General features: G+C 47.7%; 1 protein-coding gene across 5 annotated transcripts in view; it reads right to left on the reverse strand.

Moving 5' to 3' along the window:
- RAD50 (RAD50 double strand break repair protein) overlaps positions 1-21510 on the reverse strand; it is a 1278308-nt gene that overhangs the window by 1071918 nt on the left and 184880 nt on the right. For all 5 annotated transcript variants that reach the window (XM_069652502.1, XM_069652503.1, XM_069652505.1 and 2 more), the window contains one exon: positions 2440-2523. In XM_069652502.1, coding sequence (XP_069508603.1) covers positions 2440-2523 — 84 coding nt within the window. The remainder of the gene's footprint in view (positions 1-2439; positions 2524-21510) is intronic.

Genomic DNA, 21510 nt, shown 5'->3' on the forward strand with positions numbered 1-21510 from the left:
TAAGACCCATCTTTAACCAGAGGCCTTACCAAGGGACCAGGAGAGGGTTCGAGAGTGCAAATCATCCAACCAGGGCTGGGTGGTATCCCCGTGGATACCAGGTGAGCGTAACATACCCCCTGAAGAAAACACTTTCTTCGCCCAGCCATCAAAATGTTTGTCGTCCCTATCAGGAGGGAAGGTAGGGTACGACGCCTGCTTTGCTGGGGCCGTAGCCGCCTGCACCACCAAACTCTCCGGAGTGGGGTGCGTAGTCAAGTAACCGGGGTCGCTACTGGCTGGACGGTATTTTTTCGGCAACGACTTGCTCATTGCCAGGAGACGCTCCGGAGCAGTCCAGGCGCCGCCACCCTTCTCTGTAAAGCCATATGAAATGGCAGCACCGGGTCAGTGGGTGGACCATGGTCAAGGATATCTGTCAGGTCATCCTGCAGAAAATCCACTGGTGGCGCAGACCACCCCAAGTACTCTGTCACCCTCGACATGAGTCGCCTGTACGAAGATTCAGCATGCGTACCAGGCTCAGGCCTGCCAAACTCAACCTCCAGGGAGGTATCAAGACCACTGGCGTCGTGCAAAGACTGACGCAGGTCTTCCAACTGGCTAGGACCAGATAACAGGTCATCAGGAACCTCATCAGGAACCATACCTTCCTCAGACCCTTCATCCACCTCAGAGATGTAAATCCCTGGATGAGGGCACAGAAAAAGGCTCAAATACAGGCCCGACAGACTTCTTCAGGGCCTTTCTCGGAGTTTCCACCGATGCACGGGGTACCTCTGGTAAAGCCACCACAAAAGGCATCGAGGGCTTCGACACAGGCCTCGAGGGCGGTGCCCCGAGCGTGTCCTTCGACGGCCGCTTCGCCGATGGCGTCAACGACTTCCTCGGAGGCGGAGCCTCGAGAGAGTCCCTCGACTGACACGGTGCCGAAGACATCGACGTCTTCTTAGAAGACCTCACAGGCTCTACCGGTCTCGAGGGCGTCGAGGACCGGGACCTGGAGCGGGCATGGCTAGAGCGATCCACCTTGTCCGACCGGGACCTCGAAGGTTCCCGGTGATCGCGCCGACCGCCCGAGCCTGAAGGAGTGTGAGCGGTGACTCTAGCACGTTCCCTGCCAGCTTCTTTCGAAGGCGCGGACGGAACGGAGCCCTGCGACTGAAAAATCGCCATCATCTCCGTTCGAAATGCATCCCATTCCGCAGGAGAGGAATGCTTGTTGGGACAAGCAACCCGCCGACGGGCGGAGTCCTCGGACGAGGAAGGCGACCGATGACAGCGCTTCCGTGAGTACCTCGAAGAGGCAGAGGAATGGCGGGAACCACTCCGGGACCGAGACCCCCTGGACTTACGCCGACGATGCGGAGAGTCGCCCCTCGAATCATCGGTCGAAAGCCCAGCGGATTTCGACTTCCTGGGCTTGGAAAGCCTACCTACCGACAGCTTCTTCTTTCGCTCCCGCAAGGGCTTTGACGTCAAAGACTGGCATTCGTCACAGTCATCGGTGGCGTAGTCCTCGCCGAGGCACCAGAGGCAGACGTCATGCAGGTCCGTAAGTGACATCTTGGAACCGCAGTCCCGACACTTCTTGAATCCCGACCGCGGGGTAGAAGATGAAGAAGACATGACAACTTCACAAAACACCAAGTTCGAAGAACCGATAGAATCAGAAGAATCGAGGCACGCCGAGAACTCCGAAGCGAACACGTTCGCGGAAAAAACGGAACTGAGGCTACGGGCGTCGTGCGTCCTACTTATAACATTCGGTGACGTCGGCTCGACGGAGGCCCTCGAGGACAGTGTATCGACGTAGGAGCTGAAACTTTTCCGAAGCAGCACAGATGTGGTGATTACCTGTCACAGATGTGGAATACGTCGGAGGAACCAATCCCTTCGAAATATGGTTACATGCTAAAGTTGTGAAATTAACATGTACACTGAACAGAAACATTATGAAAGGGCTGGCATGTACACGTAAACCATAACATTGTCCTGCATCACCTTCCATTCCAAGATTTTAACCAGTCTACTGCTGAGAATGTGCGCATCATGTTCTTGGCAGTACATCTTCCAGTGATTTGGAAGGGACACAATAGTTTTAAATGCATTTACTGCAATTAGTACTGAGCACTGCAGGGTAATGCCTTTAGCAGTACAGGGGATATATATTAGGTTGCAAAATCAATACTATAGTTAAACGCGGCTTTGTGAAGAAATTGTGTATAGTGAGGTACAGTTTGATATGTAGTCAGACAGCCATTGTATTTGGGAAATAGTTTATTTGGACGACTGTAGTAAAAATAATGCTAGCAATGACAATGTTCATTGAATTTACATTTATTGATAGGAACCTTAATTCTCTGTAAACAAACTTGTTTTCCCTCTTTCTCTTTATATACAGATATATACAAATATGAAATACAGCTTTAACAATACCTTAGGATCATGAACAAATGTATTTCCTTTGGTGCCTGGTGGAAAATCCCCAGTCGTAACGTACTTCAGACATTCAATTATAGTCTACAGAAGCAAGGGAAAACAAAATGTCATGAGCAATCACATTAAAGTTTATACTAACATTGTGAGTAAAGGGTGCAAGCTTTAGTTTAATTTTTTTAGTAAACGAAAAATAAAAATGTTCAATGCTACTAGAATGGCATACAATCTATATTTTTATAAAAGTGAAAATGTGTGCGTTTGTGGTTTGGCAAAGCGTCGTTCCTTATACAAATCCACACCGTTTCACCAATCTGCACCAGGTTTTGCATAGTTACCTGTAACGACCTTCTGGACGACTAGCTACATGACATTTGGACACCCCACCCCTATCCCCAGATTTCAGCACCTTAACACATGAGACGGTTGCCTGACATCAGCAAAACATCAATGTGGTCGTAGAAGGACCGGTCCTCAAACCTAGAATGCACGGATACTGGGACATTTGCACCACAATACACTGCAACAAACTGCACCATGCCAGTATGAGGCAACAGCTAGGGAGAGAGCACAGTAGGTCCCACTATGCAGCAGCACACCAACTCTCGCCTCCCCCCAAAGTCTGCTCCAGGGTATGTCAGCCAGCCAGACATGTCCAATCTCAGTGCAGTTTACTTCAGAGTGCAAAGCACACCAAGCGATAAGCAAATCAGAACAACGACCTACAGGATCCTTAGTTTTCAACAATTGATGAGCGTTGTCATGTCTGTCCACAGAACCCGTTCAGAGAACGGGTACTTTTTGCTTGTGATATATACAACTGACCAATAATATTCAATGGCAACATCTCCACCACCTAATAATCTAGTTAGTTCTTCACAGTCAATATAAACAAAGAAATTATCCACTTTTGCTAAATGCTAGGGCCGTATAATGGCAGGCCGCAAACTTTAGCGGAAAGCATTTCTCCTTCATGATTGCTAGGAGGTTTTCCAGATCCACCACTGGTGTGGCCAGTGCTCCAGATAAGATTTGTGAGTGGGAGTATTTTACTCCCTATTTCTTAAAGTTGGGAGTAAATGATTTTTTAGGGAGTAAAACTGTAAGTCCAATTCCCAATGGGAGTATTTATTATATGTGAATAAACATGTTTTTAAATGGAAAACAAATATGTTTGTAATCCTTTCTCCTTTGCACCTTACACGTTTACTTTTTCTGAACAGGCAGGAATATTATCAGTTTCTTCCTATGGTACTATGTGCACTACTGTCCAAACAAATCCATTGAGGTGTGTGGGTGAAAGCGGGGTCACAATGATCTACATGTCAGTTTCCCATTTTTTTGTTGGGAGTATTTTTACCCCCCTATTTTTATTTTTTGGGAGTATTTGCCTATTTTCAGGGAGTAAAAGTGGCCGATACAGCCCTTATGTGTAGGGCTCGATGTGACGTCTGATGCCAACCTTAGCAGAGCTGCAAAGGTTTACACAAAGTCTTCACCATACAAACTCACACTGGTAGAATAGCTGAGCAGTTTAGGCTTGGCCTAAGGAGAACATGAGTGTGATCCAAGATATAGTGAATCAACAGCAAAGTCTGTAACAAAGGCAAGTACAAGAAAGTGTTATTAGCACGTGGAGATCGTTATTGACCTCCTCTGAGCCAATCAGAAAGTTTAGAGATCAGTCAATAACTATTGGTATTGACTGCATTTTGAGCATGGTGTCTTCAGAAGCAGACAGTGAAACAACAATGCAACTTCATTGCATGAATTTTTTCAACAAGACACTTGCTCACTTGGTTGGGCCTTCTTTGCTGCAATATGCTATTTAACACACGAGAGAGAAACCTACAACATTGGAAAATGCTTTCACTTTCGAATAGGAAACGGTTTACTTTTACATGCTACCTAATGCAGGTTCATGTTCAACCTGTTTCAGTTCAAACAGGTTGCAATTAAAATGCTTAATATATAAAGACAACTGTGTTATTTAAACACTACAACATAAAACCACATTTAGTTTACTCACTCAGTTGTCAATTTACTTTTCTCACTCAAAGTAGCATGTTTTACTTCGCCACCACAACTCCCAAACTTGTGTTCCTGCTACCACCATGTGCTGATAGCTTACAGACCCCAGTAGGGATAATTATCGTTTGGGATAATGGCCCGAGGTGAATGATCGTTCCCTCAGTTTCTAAGGCTATATTATTAAACACACATGCATCAAGGTCCAACTACTGCAGATAAGTAAATACACTAAGAAACATATCTACTCTTTACAGTTAGGCACCTTGTAATTGCTACACATCACTCTAGAATTGATACAGTCTGTTTCAATTGAGCACAATACAACACTGTTACCCAGCCTAGAGAGATAAAAAAAGATCAAGTTACTTACCCATGGTAACGTTCTTTCCACTGGATGTTCCTCCCACGTATTCCTTATCTTTGATATTTCTTAATATCCAGCTTGCTGCCTCAGAAATTCTGTTTTTGAGTAGAGGGCGCTGTGCGTCGATGACTGGTCGAGTCAATGTCGCTCGGAGGCCTCCGTCTTGACGTCTACATCATCACAGGTATAAGTAGCTAACGCAGCGCCTGATGCTCAGTTACGATTTGAAGAGCCAAGCACTGTCTTGAGTTAGACGGTTAGTACTCTCGAGAGAGCGCAGACTGTAACCACAAACGAAGTTTTACTGTGGGGTAGGATGGGAGGGACGATAAGGAATACGTGGGAGGAACATGCAGTCGAAAGAACGTTCCATGGGTAAGTAACTTGTTCTTTGAATGAATTGTGTCCTCCCACGTATACACTCCCAAAGCAGTTATATTATTCGGAGGAGGGAGTAACATTGAAGATAATCAAGAATGTACAGAGTGCAGTACTGCCTTTCCAAAGACAGACTCTTGGCTAGTGGAGGAATCCAGACTGTGGTATTTCGTAAAGGTGTGTGCAGATGACCATGTGGCAGCTGCACAAATATCTTTTATGGGAACTCCTCTTTGCAAAGCAGACAAAGTTGCGATCGATACCGCTGGTGGAGTGAGCCCTTAGATGATCTGGGGGGTCTTTACCGGCCAGTTTGTAGCATTCTGAAATTGTTAACATAATCCATCTAGAGATGGTTTGTTTGGTGATGGCTAGACCCAGTTTATGCCCTGTATAGCCCACAAACAACTGATAATTTTGTCTTAGTTTTGCTAATCTACTAATGTAGAAACTCAGTGAACGCCTAGGGACGAGTCTGTGAAGCCTTTCCTTCCACTTTACCTGGGTGCGTCGGAGGATAAAGGGATGGTAAGGTTATTTTCTGAGTGATGTGAAATTCAGAAACCACCTTAGGGAGAAAGTTAGGCTTCACTTTCAATACCACTCTGTCTTTAAGAAAACCAGTATGAGGAGGCTTGCAGGATAAAGCCTGTAGCTCTCTCACCCTTCAGGCAGATGTTATAGCCACTCAGAAAAACTGTCTTCAGGGTAAGAAGTCTTAACGGGCAAGAATGAAGAGGCTCAAAAGGAGCGCCCATTAGAAAGTTTAAAACCAAATTGAGGTCCCACAGTGGGACCTGAAAGGGGGTCTGAGGATAAACATTAGTTAATCCTTTTAAAAATTGAATTACTAGAGGAATCTTAAAATAGGAGACTTCCTCTGCAGTGCGCTTGAAGAAGGAAAGCGCTGCTGGATAACCTTTGATCATACCAATCAGGAGTCCCTGATTTGCCAAGTGCAAAAGAAAAGACAACACCATTGGTGTATTGCATGAGAAAGGGTCAACATTCTTACCTCTATACCAGCTGCAGAACTTATTCCAGCAGCATAAATATTTGGTTGCTGGCCTTCTGGCCGAAAGCAACACCTCCATTACGTCGTCCGGGAGGTCCCATTCCCTGTATCTCAGCCTCTCAGAAACCATGAGTGACAGCTGAGAGTCCTGATATCCAGATGGAGAACCCTGATATATATATATATATATATATATATATATAGATATAGATATAGATATATATATATATATATATAGATATAGAGAGAGGGAGAGGAAGGGGGAGAGAAGGTCCTCTTTTTGTGGGAGATGAACATGATGGACATGTCCAGAAGATCCGGGTACCACGTCCTCCTGGCCCAATCCGGGGCAATTAGGATGATGGATTTCCTGAACCTTCTCAACCTTCTGATTACGTGAGGAATGACGGGGACTGGCGAAACGCATAGAGAAGTGGAAACTCCCAGTCCACCACAAATGCGTCACCTAGAGCTCCTCTTGGGGGAAATTCCCTTGAGCAGAACAGTTCGCACTTACGATTGGCACCGGTCACGAACAGATCCATTTGAGGGGTTCCCGAAAGGGTGAAGATCTCTTGAAGGACTTCCTGAGCTAGTTCCCACTCGTGAGAGACTGTGCTCTGCCTGCTCAGAGATTCTGCCATTGTTTTCTTCTCTCCGGCTAGATGAACTACCGATAGAGAGATTCCTTCTTGTATTGCCCAGAACCAGAGCTGCATTGCCTCTCTTCACAGGTAGGGACCCTACACCTCCTCTCTTGTTGAGGTAGTACATGGCCACTGTGTTGTCCGTCATAATCTGGACATTCCTTCCCCGTACAGAGGGCAGAAAGGCCTTCAGCGCTAGTCTGATTGCCCTCAGCTCCAAAAGGTTGATGTTTAGTTTGGACTCTGGAGACCAACGACCGCTGATGGTCAAATCATTGGTATAGGCTTCCCACCCCGTGAGTGAGGCATCAGTCACTACAGTTATCTCCGGCCATTGTTGCCAAAACGATTCTCCTTTCAAGATGTTCTCCCGAGAGACCCACCACTGAAGATCCAGTGAGACTCTGTTTGGGATTAGTAGAAGATCCGACATCCTTCCTGAGAACTGTGACCACTGGGTCCTGAGAGCCCACTGGAGATATCCAATTCTCAGCCGAGCATCTGGCACCAGAAAAATGCACGATGCCATGAGACCGAGCAACCTTAGAAAGTCGAAGGCCGGAAGATGCTGGGCATTCTGGAATTATGTCACCATCTGCAGAATGTCTTGAGCCCTCACCTCTGGTGGCGAGGCTTTCCCCAGGTATGCACCCAGGACTGCTCTGATGAACTGGTGTCTTTGTGATGGTATCATGTGGGACTTCTTGAAGTTGAGGGAGAAGCTCAGCCTGTGGAGGGAGTGGCAAGTATAGCTGAGATGATCTAGGGCTTGTTCTGGCGAACTGGCCCTGATCAGCCAATCGTCCAGGTAAGGGTAGACGTGAATCCCCCCTCTCCCGAGACTTGCTTCCACAACCGCCATTAGCTTGGTGAAAACCCTTGGGCGGAGGTTAGCCCAAATGGCAAAACCCTAAAACTGATAGTTAGAGTTGCCAACAGCGAACCTCAGGTACTGTCTGTGCTTGTGATGGATAAGCACATGAAAGCAAGCATACTGGAGGTCCAATGATACCATCCAATCCTGAAGCTGGACGGCCTGAAGGATCTGAGAAAGGATAACCATCTTGAACTTGTCCTTCCTGAGAAATTTTTTCAAGTCTCTTAAATCCAACATGGGTTCTCAATCCTCCGTCCTTCTTTGGAATTAGAAAATAAGGGGAGTACCAACCCTTGTTCCTCTCCGCTACAGGTGCTTTTTCTATAGCACCTTTCTCTAGCAGGGATAGTATCTCCTGCATAAGGAGTGGATCTGGAACTTTCAAAGAGTTGTTCCCCGGTGGATGACTCTGAGGTTTTTGAAGGAAAGGAAGGCACTAACCTTGGGCAGCTGTTTCCAATGCCCAAGCATCTGAAGTAATAGCCTGCCATTCTGTCAGATGCTGTGATAACCTGCCTCCTACTGCAGTTTTGTGATCGAAGACCTCAGAGGTTTTGGAGCGGCTGAGGCAGTGGCTCAGGGTAAAGCAGCCCCTGCTGTTGCGGTCTTAGTACCTCTACCCCGCCCACCATGGGGGAATCGTCTTTGACCTCTTTGAGCTGGCTGTCCTCTGCCTTTTCCGAATGTGGAATAATAGCAAAAGGACCTACCCCTCCAGGGCGCACCTGTGGGGTGGTTTGCAGTACGCCGTATTGCAGCTCCAAGGGATTTGTCCGCCGCCATGGAAGTTTGCAGCGTCTCCAAACTTTCACCAGCTTTATTCCCAAATAGATGTATACCATCAAAGGGCATGTTGAGAAGTCTGGACTGAACGTCTGGGACAAATCCTGACTTCCGCAATCAAGCAAATCTGCGGATTACCGTACTAGCCACCATGGCTCTGCTGATGTCAACAGAGTCGAGACCAGTCTGGAGGGATTCGCACATAGCATCCTTCCCGTCCTTGACAATGTTCAAGAAACCGTCTCGTTCATCCCCTTTGGGGATGTGGTCAGCCGCCATCGAAATACAGTCCCAAAGGGTGTGGGTAAATATCGCCAGCGGGCACATGGCATTAGCCGATTTTAATGCCATAATACTGACCGAGAAAACCTTCTTGGCCATGGCATCATATTTTCTGTCAACCCTATCTTGTGGAATTGTGGGATAGGCATTTTGTTTGCCAGAAGAGGTAACTGCCTGTACTACCAGGCTTTCTGGTGCTGGATGTTTCGAAAGGTATAGAGGGTCAGAAGATGAAGCTCTGTATGTTGCTGTTAGTCTCTTATTCACTGCTGGGACTCCTCTGCAGAGCCTTGTGAAATGGTACAATAGGTTCTTCCTGTGGTCCTTTATCTAGTATGTCCGTTAGAGCATCCTGTTCGAAAACAGGTGCAGGCCTAGACTATCCCATGTATTCCATTACTCTAGTCATGAGTTGTCTATAGTTGCTCTCGGGATTATCTCCTGGATCTGCCCTACCAAACTCTATTTCAGGGGAAGTGTCAATACCACTTGCCTCATACAGAGTGTCCTGCAGGTTCTTTATTCGAGACTCTTCCGATAGGAATTCCTCTGGCATAGAAGGTGTACCAAATGCGAGACCAAATGGTCTTTCCTCCTCAGATGACTCTTCTGTATCTTCATAGATTGAAGAAAGAGTTTTAAAATAGTCGGAGCGAGGTTGGGGTGTGCAATTCTTCTCAAAAGAAGACAAAGGTGCTATAGACGACATTATGGGAGCCGACAGTGTCAAAATCGTCGATGTTGTAGTCGACGGCTTCGACATAATTGTCGATGGTTTGGAAGGTTTCCCAAATGTCGCTGATGCCTTCGACATTAACGTTGAGGTCCTCCACGACTGTCGGAGGAATTGTAATAAACGGAGTTGAGGAAGTTGACACTCATGGTGTTTTCGAGGGGGGCAACGGCGTGTTCTCGAACACCTTCATCATAGTCACTCTGAATTCCTCCCATTGAGCTGGGGTACTGTGTTTTGAGTGACAAACAACCCTATCAGGTGAACTAGATGAGGAAGTGGACGGCGATCTATGGCTCCTCTTTTTGCCATGCCTCGAAGACGAGGAATGATGCGACCCACTTGGCGAACGGGAGCGTTTAGGTTTTTTATGACGAGGAGACGAAGGCCTCGACTCATCAGAAGATTTATGTCTGGACAGGGTAATATACTTTTTAGGCCTACCTCTCTCCAACTTCCCGCTGTGCTCCCTCAAGGCCTTGGCCATCATCGACATGCATTCGTCACACTCAGAGCACGGATGTTCTGCCCCTAGACACCACAGGCAGATCCTGTTCTGGTCCGTCAGACATTTTTGCACCAGAGTCGTAGCATTTCTTTAAAGTGGACCGGGGAGTCGATGGAGCCGATGAGGAAGCCATCTCGTTCGAAAACTCAAAGTATTTTCTCAGAAAACTCGAAGAATCACACGGAACCAAGCGTTACAAAACCGAAGCTGTGTAGCGCACAAAAACTGAACAGAGCAACGGGCACTGTACAAGCTACTTATACCTGTGATGACGTCGCCGTCAAGACGGAGGCCTCCGAGGGACATCGACTTGACCAGTCATCGACACACAGCGTCCTCTACTGAAACAAAAAAATTCTGAGGCAGCAAGCTGGATATTAGGAAATAACAAAGATAAGGAATACGTGGGAGGACAATAAATTCGAAAGAATGATACAAGACTACATCATATACTTATCAGTTAGAATACATCTCCAGAGGTACAATTATCATCATGGGTCCTTTCGGGACCAAGAGTCAACGTTTCGTTGAGTAAGCCCAGGAAGAGTTCACATTTATTTATTTTTTATTCATTTATTTATAAGGTGCTGAAAGCCCGCAGGCATCAGAGCGCCACGACAGAAACACAACTTACAACATAGAATAACAAAGAAACAGCACACCCTCTCCACCAACACAATAAATACAACACACTAAAAGATCATCTTAATACAGCCCTTAGGTATAAAGCCCAAGAGCTAGTCCACTACAGGTTTCAAGTTCGATGAGCCCCTGGGGAAATACTTGCAGTTACTAAGGTACATTGGCAGGTTACTGGCCACACATCCAACCAAAACACAGTCAATGTTTTCCTGGATACACCACTCGTCAATTTCCAACCTACATAACATTTTCAGATCTGTGTACCTAACCACCCGAGGCCCAGTTCTTTGACAAAGTCAAGCCAAAACGATGTTCCTTAATGCATCTCTTGGTTCTTTCCCACCTGACTTCTCAATGTTGGCAATAATGAAATTTCTGTCATCCATGACAAAATCTTGTAAAGTCTTGTCCCCAAGCCCTGGCATTGAAGACTTCCTCACTCTAATGTTTTTGGGGATGGATGAAAAAGTGCAACCTTTCACAGGTTGAACCGCGCCAGTAGGGCCTAGCTTGTACTTCCCAACATCCACCAATAGTGGAGGGTTTAGACCGCCCAACCTCTAATCTACTTCAAAGGAAGGAATGAAAAGCCCAGATATAGGATGAGAGCCAGTAGCAGGACCTTCATCATTGATTGTTTGTGTGATGAATGGAGCCTGGTCCCCTTCCCTCGATGGAGAAGCAGACTGGCCAAGGATATCTAGTTTACCTAGATGTTGTTGCGTCAACAGGGGGATTAAAGGATCCGTTTGGCATAGTTTATCCACCTTAATCATGTGATAGTTCCCTACACAATTATCCAAGGAGTCCATCCAGTACAGAAATCAGCAACGTTTGGACACAAGTCGAATTCTTTAATTATGTTGGCCTTTACCAACACCCATTGTTCAGGGGTGGTCTGCTTCTGGGAGTTATCATCAAGGTCGTCCAATGCTGAAACTGCAGGGATGGCTTCGGGCTCCGGATTAATACTATGGAGGCAAGAACGGTTGACTCAGACAGTCTAAGGGAGGAAGGCACCATCAGGGGTTTAGAAAATCAAGGACTGGGGCGACCTCAGCCTACAAATGGGAGGGCCTGCAAAAAAACCAGCCCACCTATTGCACACCACTGACCTTGGATTTACCGGGGCTGTCTGGCCTCTAGTGCACTTAGGGGCAGTTTGAAAACACACAAAAGCACCTTCCCAGCGAAGGCTTGAGCCTGAGAAAATGCATGCTCCCATTTGGCTTTCTGCGCCATGCACAGGAGGAAGAAGATGACAGGTCAGCAAAGAGACAGAGGGCAGGATATTCACGCCATAACTAGCCATTATGGGCACTTTAAAGCCCAGATAGTGGTCATGTAGTAAAAAAGAAATGGCGCACAGGGTATATCCCGAAATAGTTAACAAATAGGATACAGTACCACCAGCCTGCCTTGACTGTCCATTCTTGCAAAAAGCTCAATGCACAAAACAAAATTGGACAAGAGGGATTCAATGTACTGAACACACTAGTAATGCTTCCATTGACTTACAATGGGTAAAACGGTCCCCATAGAAGTAGTCTTAGGGGGGGTCACAAGTATGCCCACACAAAAGAGTTGTGCCAGGGAGGAAGGTTAAAAGACCTCACTCTCAAAGGAAATCCATAAAATACAGAAATGTGACCAAACTCACACAAGCTATTGACAGTGACTGGGGGGCCCCAATGAAGCGAATGGGAGGGAAGGAGCAGAAATAAAAAAGGTTATCAGAAAAATGTGGTTGAAGTATGTAGGTCAATAAATGTAGAGTTCTGAAAATAGCACAAAGGAGGCCCATCCTTATTATTTTCCATGACATTGGTGAAAAGCAAAAACAATCAACTAGTGGGCTACAGATCTACTGTTGTGATTATGCCACTCTTGCAGTAAGTCCACAAGATCTAGTTCGGGACCTGGTGCGGATTGTGGAATGTTGCAGGAAACCTTTGGGAAGTGGAGCCAATGGGACATTAGCTCTTCACCCGCTTTTCCGATTACTGCTGCGAAACAAATTAATATGATATGATATGGCATTTATAATGCACCTATAAACAAGTGTTTCAAGGCGCAACGAGGCAATGGAGGGGTAACAGAAGGAAGACAGAGACAACGATCTTACTAGACCAGGTGACATTGAGATCGCGCAAGTGCAGGGGAAGGGGGCAGTGCAGTACATGGGATCAACAGTAAAAATAAATAGAATAAATAAAGCAATAAGTAAAAAGTGCGGCCAGCTGGTGGCGAGTGCAAGGGTAAGTGCAGAGATCAGGTGTCAAGTGCGGGTAGGGGACTGTAGGGATACAGAAAACTGTGCGGAGGTTGCCAGGGAGGCAGTGCAGGAGTGCAACTAGCGGCGGAGAGGACCTGGGCGAGGGTGGCCAGGTGACCAGTGTAGTTTCAGTAGGAGTTCAGCAGGGGAGAGGAGGAGAGACGTAGAAGCAAAGAGGAAGGTTTTGAGGAGCTTCCGGAACCGGTCAGGATTCTCCTCAAGTTTCACGGAGGCAGGGAGTCTGTTCCAGAGGGAGGCCCCAGCCGAAGAAAGAGATCTACCACCAACTTGTTGCTTGGAGAAGCGACTGACCCTCAGGGAGTTGGAGGCAGATGAGCGAAGAGCTTGAGAAGGAAGATATTTACGAAGAGAGAGTTGAACATATTGAGGCCCCAGAAGGCCTTCTGGACAATGCAGAGGGTTTTGAACTTAATCCTCGCAGCCACTGGGAGCCAGTGCAGAGATTTCAGTCCTGGAGAGATACGATACCTGGGCTTGAGGCCAAGGACAGGTCACGCAGTCCTGTTCTGGATGAGTTGCAGAGGGCGGGGAGTAGAAGCAGGCAGATTTAGAAAGAGGCTGTTGCAGTAGTCCAGATGAAAGAACCAGAGCTCTGGAGACAGTGACCTTCTGGGGGAAGGAGACGAAAGGAAGAATACCTCTGAGGAGGTGCAGCTGCTAGTGTGACTTCTTAGAGACGTCAAAGATGTGAGGAGAGAAGGAGGGTGTGGAGTCAAAGATGACCCCAAGGTTTTTAGCCTCACAGGTGGGAGCAGGAAGAGGGCCAAGAGAGGCCGGCCAGAGAGCGACAGGAAAGGAAGGAGCAGGTGTGCCGATGAGGAGAATCAGTCTTACTGGCATTAAGGCAGAGATCATTGGCGACACACCACTCCTGGATAGCAGACAAACAGTCAGAGCTGAGAGAAGGAGAAGAAGTGGCAGAAGGGAGCCTGAAAATTAGTTGAGTGTCATCCGCATAGCACTGAAGGTTGGGGCAGTGAGCGGCAATGCGGTGGGCCAGAAGTGCCAGGTATTGGTTGAACAGCCAGGGAGAGAGGCTAGAGATAGAAGAGAGGAAGGACACAAGTTGGACCTGGAAGGGTCGATCAGAGAGGAAAAAGGTCAGCCAAACCAGAACCTGATCGGTGATACCCAGGTTATCTCGAAAGACGTTTGAGCAGGATGGCATGGTTGACCGTGTTAAAGGCAGAAGAGAGATCAAGTAAGATGAGGACACAGGGGGTGTTGGAATCGAGGTTGGAGAGCAGGTCTTCACGGATGTTCAGGAGAGCAGTTTCCGTGCCTCTGGCAGCTCTGAAGCCAGGCTGATGTTCATGGAGACAACCAACAGATTCAGTGTGTGAATATCTTATCTACTTGATCATCTGCGGGGAACCACAAAATGCACGCCTGTCATGATGCCTACCCCCGGAGCACCAGGCCAGGCCCAGCACCCCCGGGAGCAGGCATCACGCCCCCGGGTAAAAGCCCAGCGGCCCTTTATAGGGGCTCTTTGGACTCTGTCCTGGCGCCGTTGGTGCCAGGCTCATGTTGGACATCAGTCCTGGCGCCATAGGCGCCAGGCTCATAAGGGGAAGTGTTTGGTGCACTTACCTGAAGCAGACCATGCTGCACACTCACCTGATGCAGACCATGCTGCATGAAGAACCAAGCCAAATGAGGCTTAGGAGGGACTATTTTTCTGAAGGAACTATTTTGTTACTTGGGTGGGGCTGTGGAAGAATACTCACCTGGAACTTCTTCCAAAGCTATTTAAGCCACGCCCGGACAGCCACACGTGCTTCGCGTTGTTCTGCATCCCAGCAGCTGAACGCTCACCGTGTCTGCTCCTGCACCTGGACTCCAGCCACGCACGCCTCGAACCTGGAACAACTGTAAGGGAATAAGAGAAGAGAAAGGTGAAAACCAAGAACTATTTCAACCTTCTTACCTGCATCCGGAATCTTCACACCAGCATTCCTGAAGGAAGACTTCCATTTAAAAGCACTGCGTTGCTCGCTGCAGCGCTGCGCTTCACTCACCTGTTCCCGAGACGCCGCCCGGCTCCATCGCGGCTCTCAGCACCGGTCGCCACATCTCTGCACCTAGGGGAGAGAAGAAGAGACAAAAGTTGAGCAAGGGAACACAAGAGGAAAGCCGAATTTTCAGCCATATTACTTGCCGGCTTTTCTTGGTGAACCATTCCGAATCTCGGGTCAGCGCCGCATCTTTGGCAGGGACCGCACCCCGGCCCCTATGGGGAAAGGACAAAAGACATTACTGGGGAATTATAAAGACATTTAGAGGGGTCGTCCTCATCACTAACTCACCTGATTTTACCACCGGCAATTTAACCCCTCAACGCATCGCCTTGTTCTGCACCTGAAATAAAGGACAGAAAAAAACAACATAAAAGGAGGCTCACACTTGAACTTTTGCATCTTCATACTTACGGCGTATCGGTCAGAAAAGTCAAGTGGATGTGCCAGCGCCATTCTGAAAACCAGTGAAGTAACTGGACGAACGCGCGCCCCTGCACCAGAAGCAGGATGGAGAGTTCATCCTTCCAAACCATAAGGTGAGCTTAAACCGGGGATTTTGGAGGAAGTCAGAGAAGAACGAAGGGGGAAAGGGGGGAGCAAGCACACTATTCAGCAGACAGTTAATCCCCTTTCTCATCTGCAGAAGGATATTCCTACGGGCCAGACAAGCAAGACTTGGGGGTCCTGTTCAATCGGTGGTCTGAATTCTGCGCATCACGCTTGAAGAGGCCACAGCAACCCAGACCAAACCAGCGCCTCCGTGGGAGCCAGGTGAGCGTTACAACGCCATTCCATCCTTCTTCCTGACCACTGAGCTGAACAGTTGACATCCAAACCACATACTAGATGCCTGGGGCTGATAAGGCCACTAGGGCAGCATCAGATGGGCCAACATACCATAGCAAGTTGAGAGGGGCAGCGTGAGTGAGGTTGGTGCCACAGGGCTCTGATGCAGGGCACAACCACGCCTATCAACAAGGAGTGCAAGGAAGGAAGAATACAAAAATGTTAGAGCGGGTGGGCAGTTCAGGACAGTGCACAGAACATAGTGCTAGCGGCTACACCTTACAGGGGCAGCTGAATACCTACCAATCACAAGTAGGAACGTGAACAACTAATTACAGTTGTGACAGTTCAGTGTAACCACAGTACCGTTTAACTCTGCATTACATTCACAGGTGGAAGAGCCATCTGGAATATTGTAATCATCCAATGTGACACAGCAGAATTTCTCTTTCTTGGTTGCATTAACTAATAACAGGTCATCAATCAATCATGAACAATTTAGTGCTGATCAATTTATTTACCATCACCTGGTGAACTCACAGTGCGAGGGGAAGATCGGAGAAATGTTCAGTGTATGTTCACTGCCAGTGGTGGAGCACACATCACTGAGGAGAACTAGGCAACCATCCAGACGGGTTTACGAACTGAACGTCAGGGCATATATAAAGAAGGTCCTGACCAACAGCCAGTGCACGTGCAAGTACAAGACTGTGCAGTGGCAGCTAGCTCATCACCAAGCATTTTTGACACAACCATAAAGAAGCACTGAAAAACACTGCACAAAAGACAAATTGTAGTTCTGAAACATTACAAGTTCTTCTCTAGATGTTAATCGAGTGGGGAAGACTGTGGATAGCTTTGGCCAACGACATGGCTTAATGAAGCTCCATGGGGAATGAGGACTAATGCATGAGGGTCCACAGCATGATCGCTACTTCCAATAAGATCCAAGAACGAATGTGGCTCACAGAGAACTCAAAGCTCAAAGAGGCTCTGACATTGGCAAGGGGCAAGGACTTGGCTGCCAAGTGTGTGATTAATATGAATAAAAAGCCGCCCCATTAGGTGAAGAGGTGCTGGATACGACATCAACGAATCAAGGTGGTGGGGAAGAGGGCCACCAGAAGTACAAAGAGTGCCCCGCAAACAGAGTAATGTGCAACAAGTGCAATAAGGGTGGCCACTTAAAGGACCGCCTGCACGCTCACACCAGAAAAAATACAGCACGCTAGGGAAAAAAGCCCAAGATACTCTTGCAAGGATAACAAGTATTTATTTCTACAAAATAAAGATGCATCAGCAAAGAACTCTTGCTGTCGCCGAATGTTCTGAGTTCCATAGGCATGTGCGGTACATTAGAGGCACAAACAGCGTCACTGATGACAATCATATATAGTACATTTATACTATACGGATTAGAAGAGCTCAATGGATGTAGGGCCTGCTCCACATGGGATGCCAGGCTATTGGTCCGCCTTCATCTGTCTATCTCCGTTCACGTGGGTGCTGCTGGGCTTGTTATCTGCCGTGAGCTGACCTAACAATTAGCTACTCTGACACACAACGTTATACTATCATTGTAACAATGCACCTGGCAAATACAGGGATGGGCTCGAGAGTGAGCCGAGGTCACTAACTCACACATACACTTCACTCGCTCCCAAACAGATTAGCAACTCCCAAGTTCCTTCACCTTAGTTTTAGGCTATCATTCTGATGCCACCCTGCAACTCGTTGCAGAAATCACGCGACCCATTCCTGAAGGCGCGATAGCCTTGCCTTCTGATCTTAGTGATCAATCGAGGGGTGTAAAGATTTTATGGTTGGTGGTCTGGGTTTGGATGGTGCGGTGGCATGCGGGGTCATGGGATGAAAGCATGGCAGAGCTGTATTTCTCATGTGGGGATTGTTGGGGGCAGGCGGGCCTTGCTACCTGTTCCATGGGATGGTACTGCCAAGAGGCACTCTGCTCCCTTCTCATGACCTTGTAGGGCGCATTCTCCCCAGGGCGCGAGGGCCTGTCATTTTCTCAACGACGTAGGATGTTGTGGATCTTCAAGACTTAGTCAGGGTGGGGGCAGTGTTTGTGCTCATGCAAGGGACCTAATACTAACACACAAATGCTGCTTGCCAACGCTTGGGCCTCATTTTTAAGATGTGTGCCATTCACCATGATGGCATTCACACCTGCATCTACCATGTAGTTTGTAATGCATGCACTACGATGATCGTGCATGCCCCTTTATGTGCACCCCCTGCTCCCTGGATGTGCTTATTCCTCATTCAGTATCACCTAGGGGCGTGGGAAGACCCTCTCTCCTTCCCAACATTCCCCCCTTTCATTAATCCTAAATTAACAAACTCCGCCAAAGTGTAATTGGCAACTAAGTTCTAATATATGTTCTCCTCCCCCCTCTGCACCCTATTCAACCTTTTAGCTTCCAGATATGGTGGTGACCCTTCCTTTGGGACCAATGCTATACAAACATCTTGTAAACTTGCGCCAGACTGGGCATATTACTCTCGAGTACATGTCATTCAAATACAACCCTCATCCCCTGCAAAATCTACTCAGTGCTCTGTATAGTTTTTGGGGTCAGATGGTGGTGTGGTGACTGCGCCACAGGGGTGTAAGGGATAGTAAATTTCTATCATGCGGGGCTTGTTTGGGTCGTCGATCTGGGTACCGTTCTCTGAAGTACCGCATAGTGCTTTGGGTGTTCCCCCAATTGAGACCATGATCATTGCACTACTGGGCGCAGCTTTGGCACACCATCAGAGTCCCATTTGGCACGTGCAAAAAATGATCAGGATGAAGACACTGACAGGCACTAGCATTTTCACAACTGCCCTCAGCCAGGATGGTGCCCAAGAGAAAGTTCGATCAAGCCAGTCTTCATCCTGTAGGCCAGCTTCTTTCTTCATGTGCCAATTTTCTTTTGCACATGGCTCCCTCCATGGCAGTAAGCATATCCATGACATAGCGGTTCTGCATCATCATCAGCCGTACGGCGCAGAGTTTCACTCTTATGATGCTGAACCCTTGTTCACTGTCGTTAGCCAGCTGTATCAGTTCCCAGCAGACAATCTGCAGCCATTTAGTGTTGGCCGCAGCTTGCACACGAGGCAATCACAAGGATGCAAAGAAAGTCTCTGCTTTGGTGAAGAGCCGGTATACGTCTGGTATTTCCTCGAGCAGGTTTGACGAGTCCTTGGACAGATAGTTCGCTCTTTCCTTCCTTCGCAGCGTTAAGTGTTTTTCTTTCGCAGAGAAGATGTGGAACTCTGGTGCTGGCAACGGTTTTCTTGTTTCGACTTCAGAGGTTGGCAAGGTGGTAGGAGCAAAAGTCTCTGGCAGCCCCCTTGCAAATGTACTTCTGGGATTACAAGCAGAGCTGAGTGCAGCGTGGCCAGCGAACAATAGCCCATCCATGATGGTGGAAGGTGCAAGTACGACTGTTGGCTGCAGTAGTAATCCATCAATGCCACCGTGCCTTTCTTGAGATCACGAATGAGCAAAGTTTTATTGCAATGTTCGTTGGCCTCCACAGACACATTTCCGGCACTGTGAAAGCAAAGTTCATATGTTTCTTCTCTGTGCACTTTCACCGGTTTCTCCATTGCGTCAATCGAGGTAAGTTTTGTGATATGTTCAGTCCAGAAAGGTGCACATACTGCCATCACTCATGCAGAACCCCTTCCTCGTATCCCACCAGACCCTCTGCCATGCAGTTTACGGTTTCTTATAATTTGTGTATTGTAATCCTTGTAATCACCAGGTACAGTCTCTTCATGCATTTTCCACCTTTTGGATTTTTGTTGCAATGCAGGATGTACGGATCCACAAGTTCGAGTCTTACATTGTGTGCCTGGAAAAGGCCCCCCGAGCCTACATAGCACAAAATATACTAGGCACTTCGCCTCTAGAATTGGTACTTCCTGTGGCACTAGGGCCTTGGGTGCCCCTGATGCGTGCAGTATCCACGAACACACAACTGCCATTCACTTTGTTCCTCCCCACCGAGCTCATGTCTGTATACCAAATGTTAAACATTTCTGGGTGATGCACATCTTCTATGGCGTCAAGACCAAGCCTGTGGTAGGTGTTTTATTTCGGCCTTCATGTTTGTCCCCCTTGTATGTTTGGGGGCACCTATAGATCCATTAATAACATCAGTAGTATTATTTGCATTTGTAAGATTTGGTATTATAAAGAGCACTGTAAAATTTCAGAAACAGTAGGGACCTAGCAATATATTCTAACAATCCAGTGCGAGGGAGTGAATTGTCATTGTGTTCAGAATTGTTGACCTGTTGATGCATAAATTTGGGCCTAGTGGATAATACACCTTCAGGTTCAATGGAATGGTGTCCAGTTTTGTTTAAGTGACATTTTCCCTATTTTTACAGTGAAATTGAAATGTCCTTCTCTACCCACTCTTTTATATGCCTCTTTAATATAAAAGAAGCCTCTAAATAAATCCCTAAAGCAAACATTGACATAGCAAATATACCCGCTATAAAATGCATTGCACACATAAGAATACAAACAATCTAGACATAATACTACAATTATCATTTTTTCTAACATAATGAGTGATTTGAGCTGTGCTTGTGCACGTTTTGTGGGGCTGGGGGGTAATTCAAATTTGAGTGCTGGCAGCGGAAAGGGAAATTAGGTAAATGGACAATACTCGTTTTCTAAAGTGCTGGTGCAGCATCCGAAGGTGCTTTTCCTAACATCGGATAAGATGGTCCAATAAGCGACACCCTTCACTTTAACAGCAAGAGGAGTGGAAAAAAAACCACTTCGAACGGTCCATTAAACCTGGAACTGTACTACCTGCGACCAAAGGACTGCACATAGACAAGTTCTCCTGGCAGCAGCGGTTGAGTGGGTGGGGAATCAGTCATGAAGTCAGCTGTGGCGCCTGGAGTGGTGCAATCTGTTGGAAAATGCATTTGAGTGCTTGTGTTAATGTTGTCAATTAGTCTTTGAATTGGGTGAATTGGATGTTGTGCAATTTTGTAATGGTCGCTTGATCGCGCTGCTCGGTGCGGTCAAAATTACTACAGTCATAATTATCCTGTCTGGTGCCACGTTTTGATCAGAACAGCAGCGGACCGGTGTCTAACAGCGATGTGCGGCGGCTGACCGCCGCTCTCCAGGTTGTATCCGGTGCTGAGGAATCCGTCATGGACAGCTGGCCGGCTGCGCCCCGCATCTCTCTTCCACAGTGCGTGGTCCCTTACTGACGAGAGGAGCGAGGCTTCTGAGGCCTGGTGCAGGGAGGAGCCTCCACTGTTCCAGTCCACACGATCCTATCCGCGGCGGCTCCAGGAGGGCGCAACAGACGCTGCAAAGACACACAACCCCCTCAACAGTGACGACTAGCCTTATCCCTCATACTGGCACCTTCGCCCCAAAAACAAAGTTCCTGAGGAACTCTGGTTGCGAGCTTCCCAGACCCGGGTGGAGTCACCGATCCATAGGGGCAGCCATCTCAGACCCATCCTGCCCTGGAGGATCCCCCGGCCATCTGCACTGAAGACTTGCCTGCTGTGCTAACTACGGGACGCGGAGACCCGATGCGGGAAGTGGTCCCATTGACCACCACGCGTCCGAATTGCAGGTACGGGATTCCCTGCCTGCGCTGTGGCCGTGTGGGTGTGGGTGTGGGACTGGGATTGCAGGGCCCCTGCCTCTG

Source organism: Ambystoma mexicanum, chromosome 3p, assembly GCF_040938575.1.
Source record: "Ambystoma mexicanum isolate Mex_15411 chromosome 3p, UKY_AmexF1_1, whole genome shotgun sequence".
Classification (NCBI taxonomy): domain Eukaryota; kingdom Metazoa; phylum Chordata; class Amphibia; order Caudata; family Ambystomatidae; genus Ambystoma; species Ambystoma mexicanum.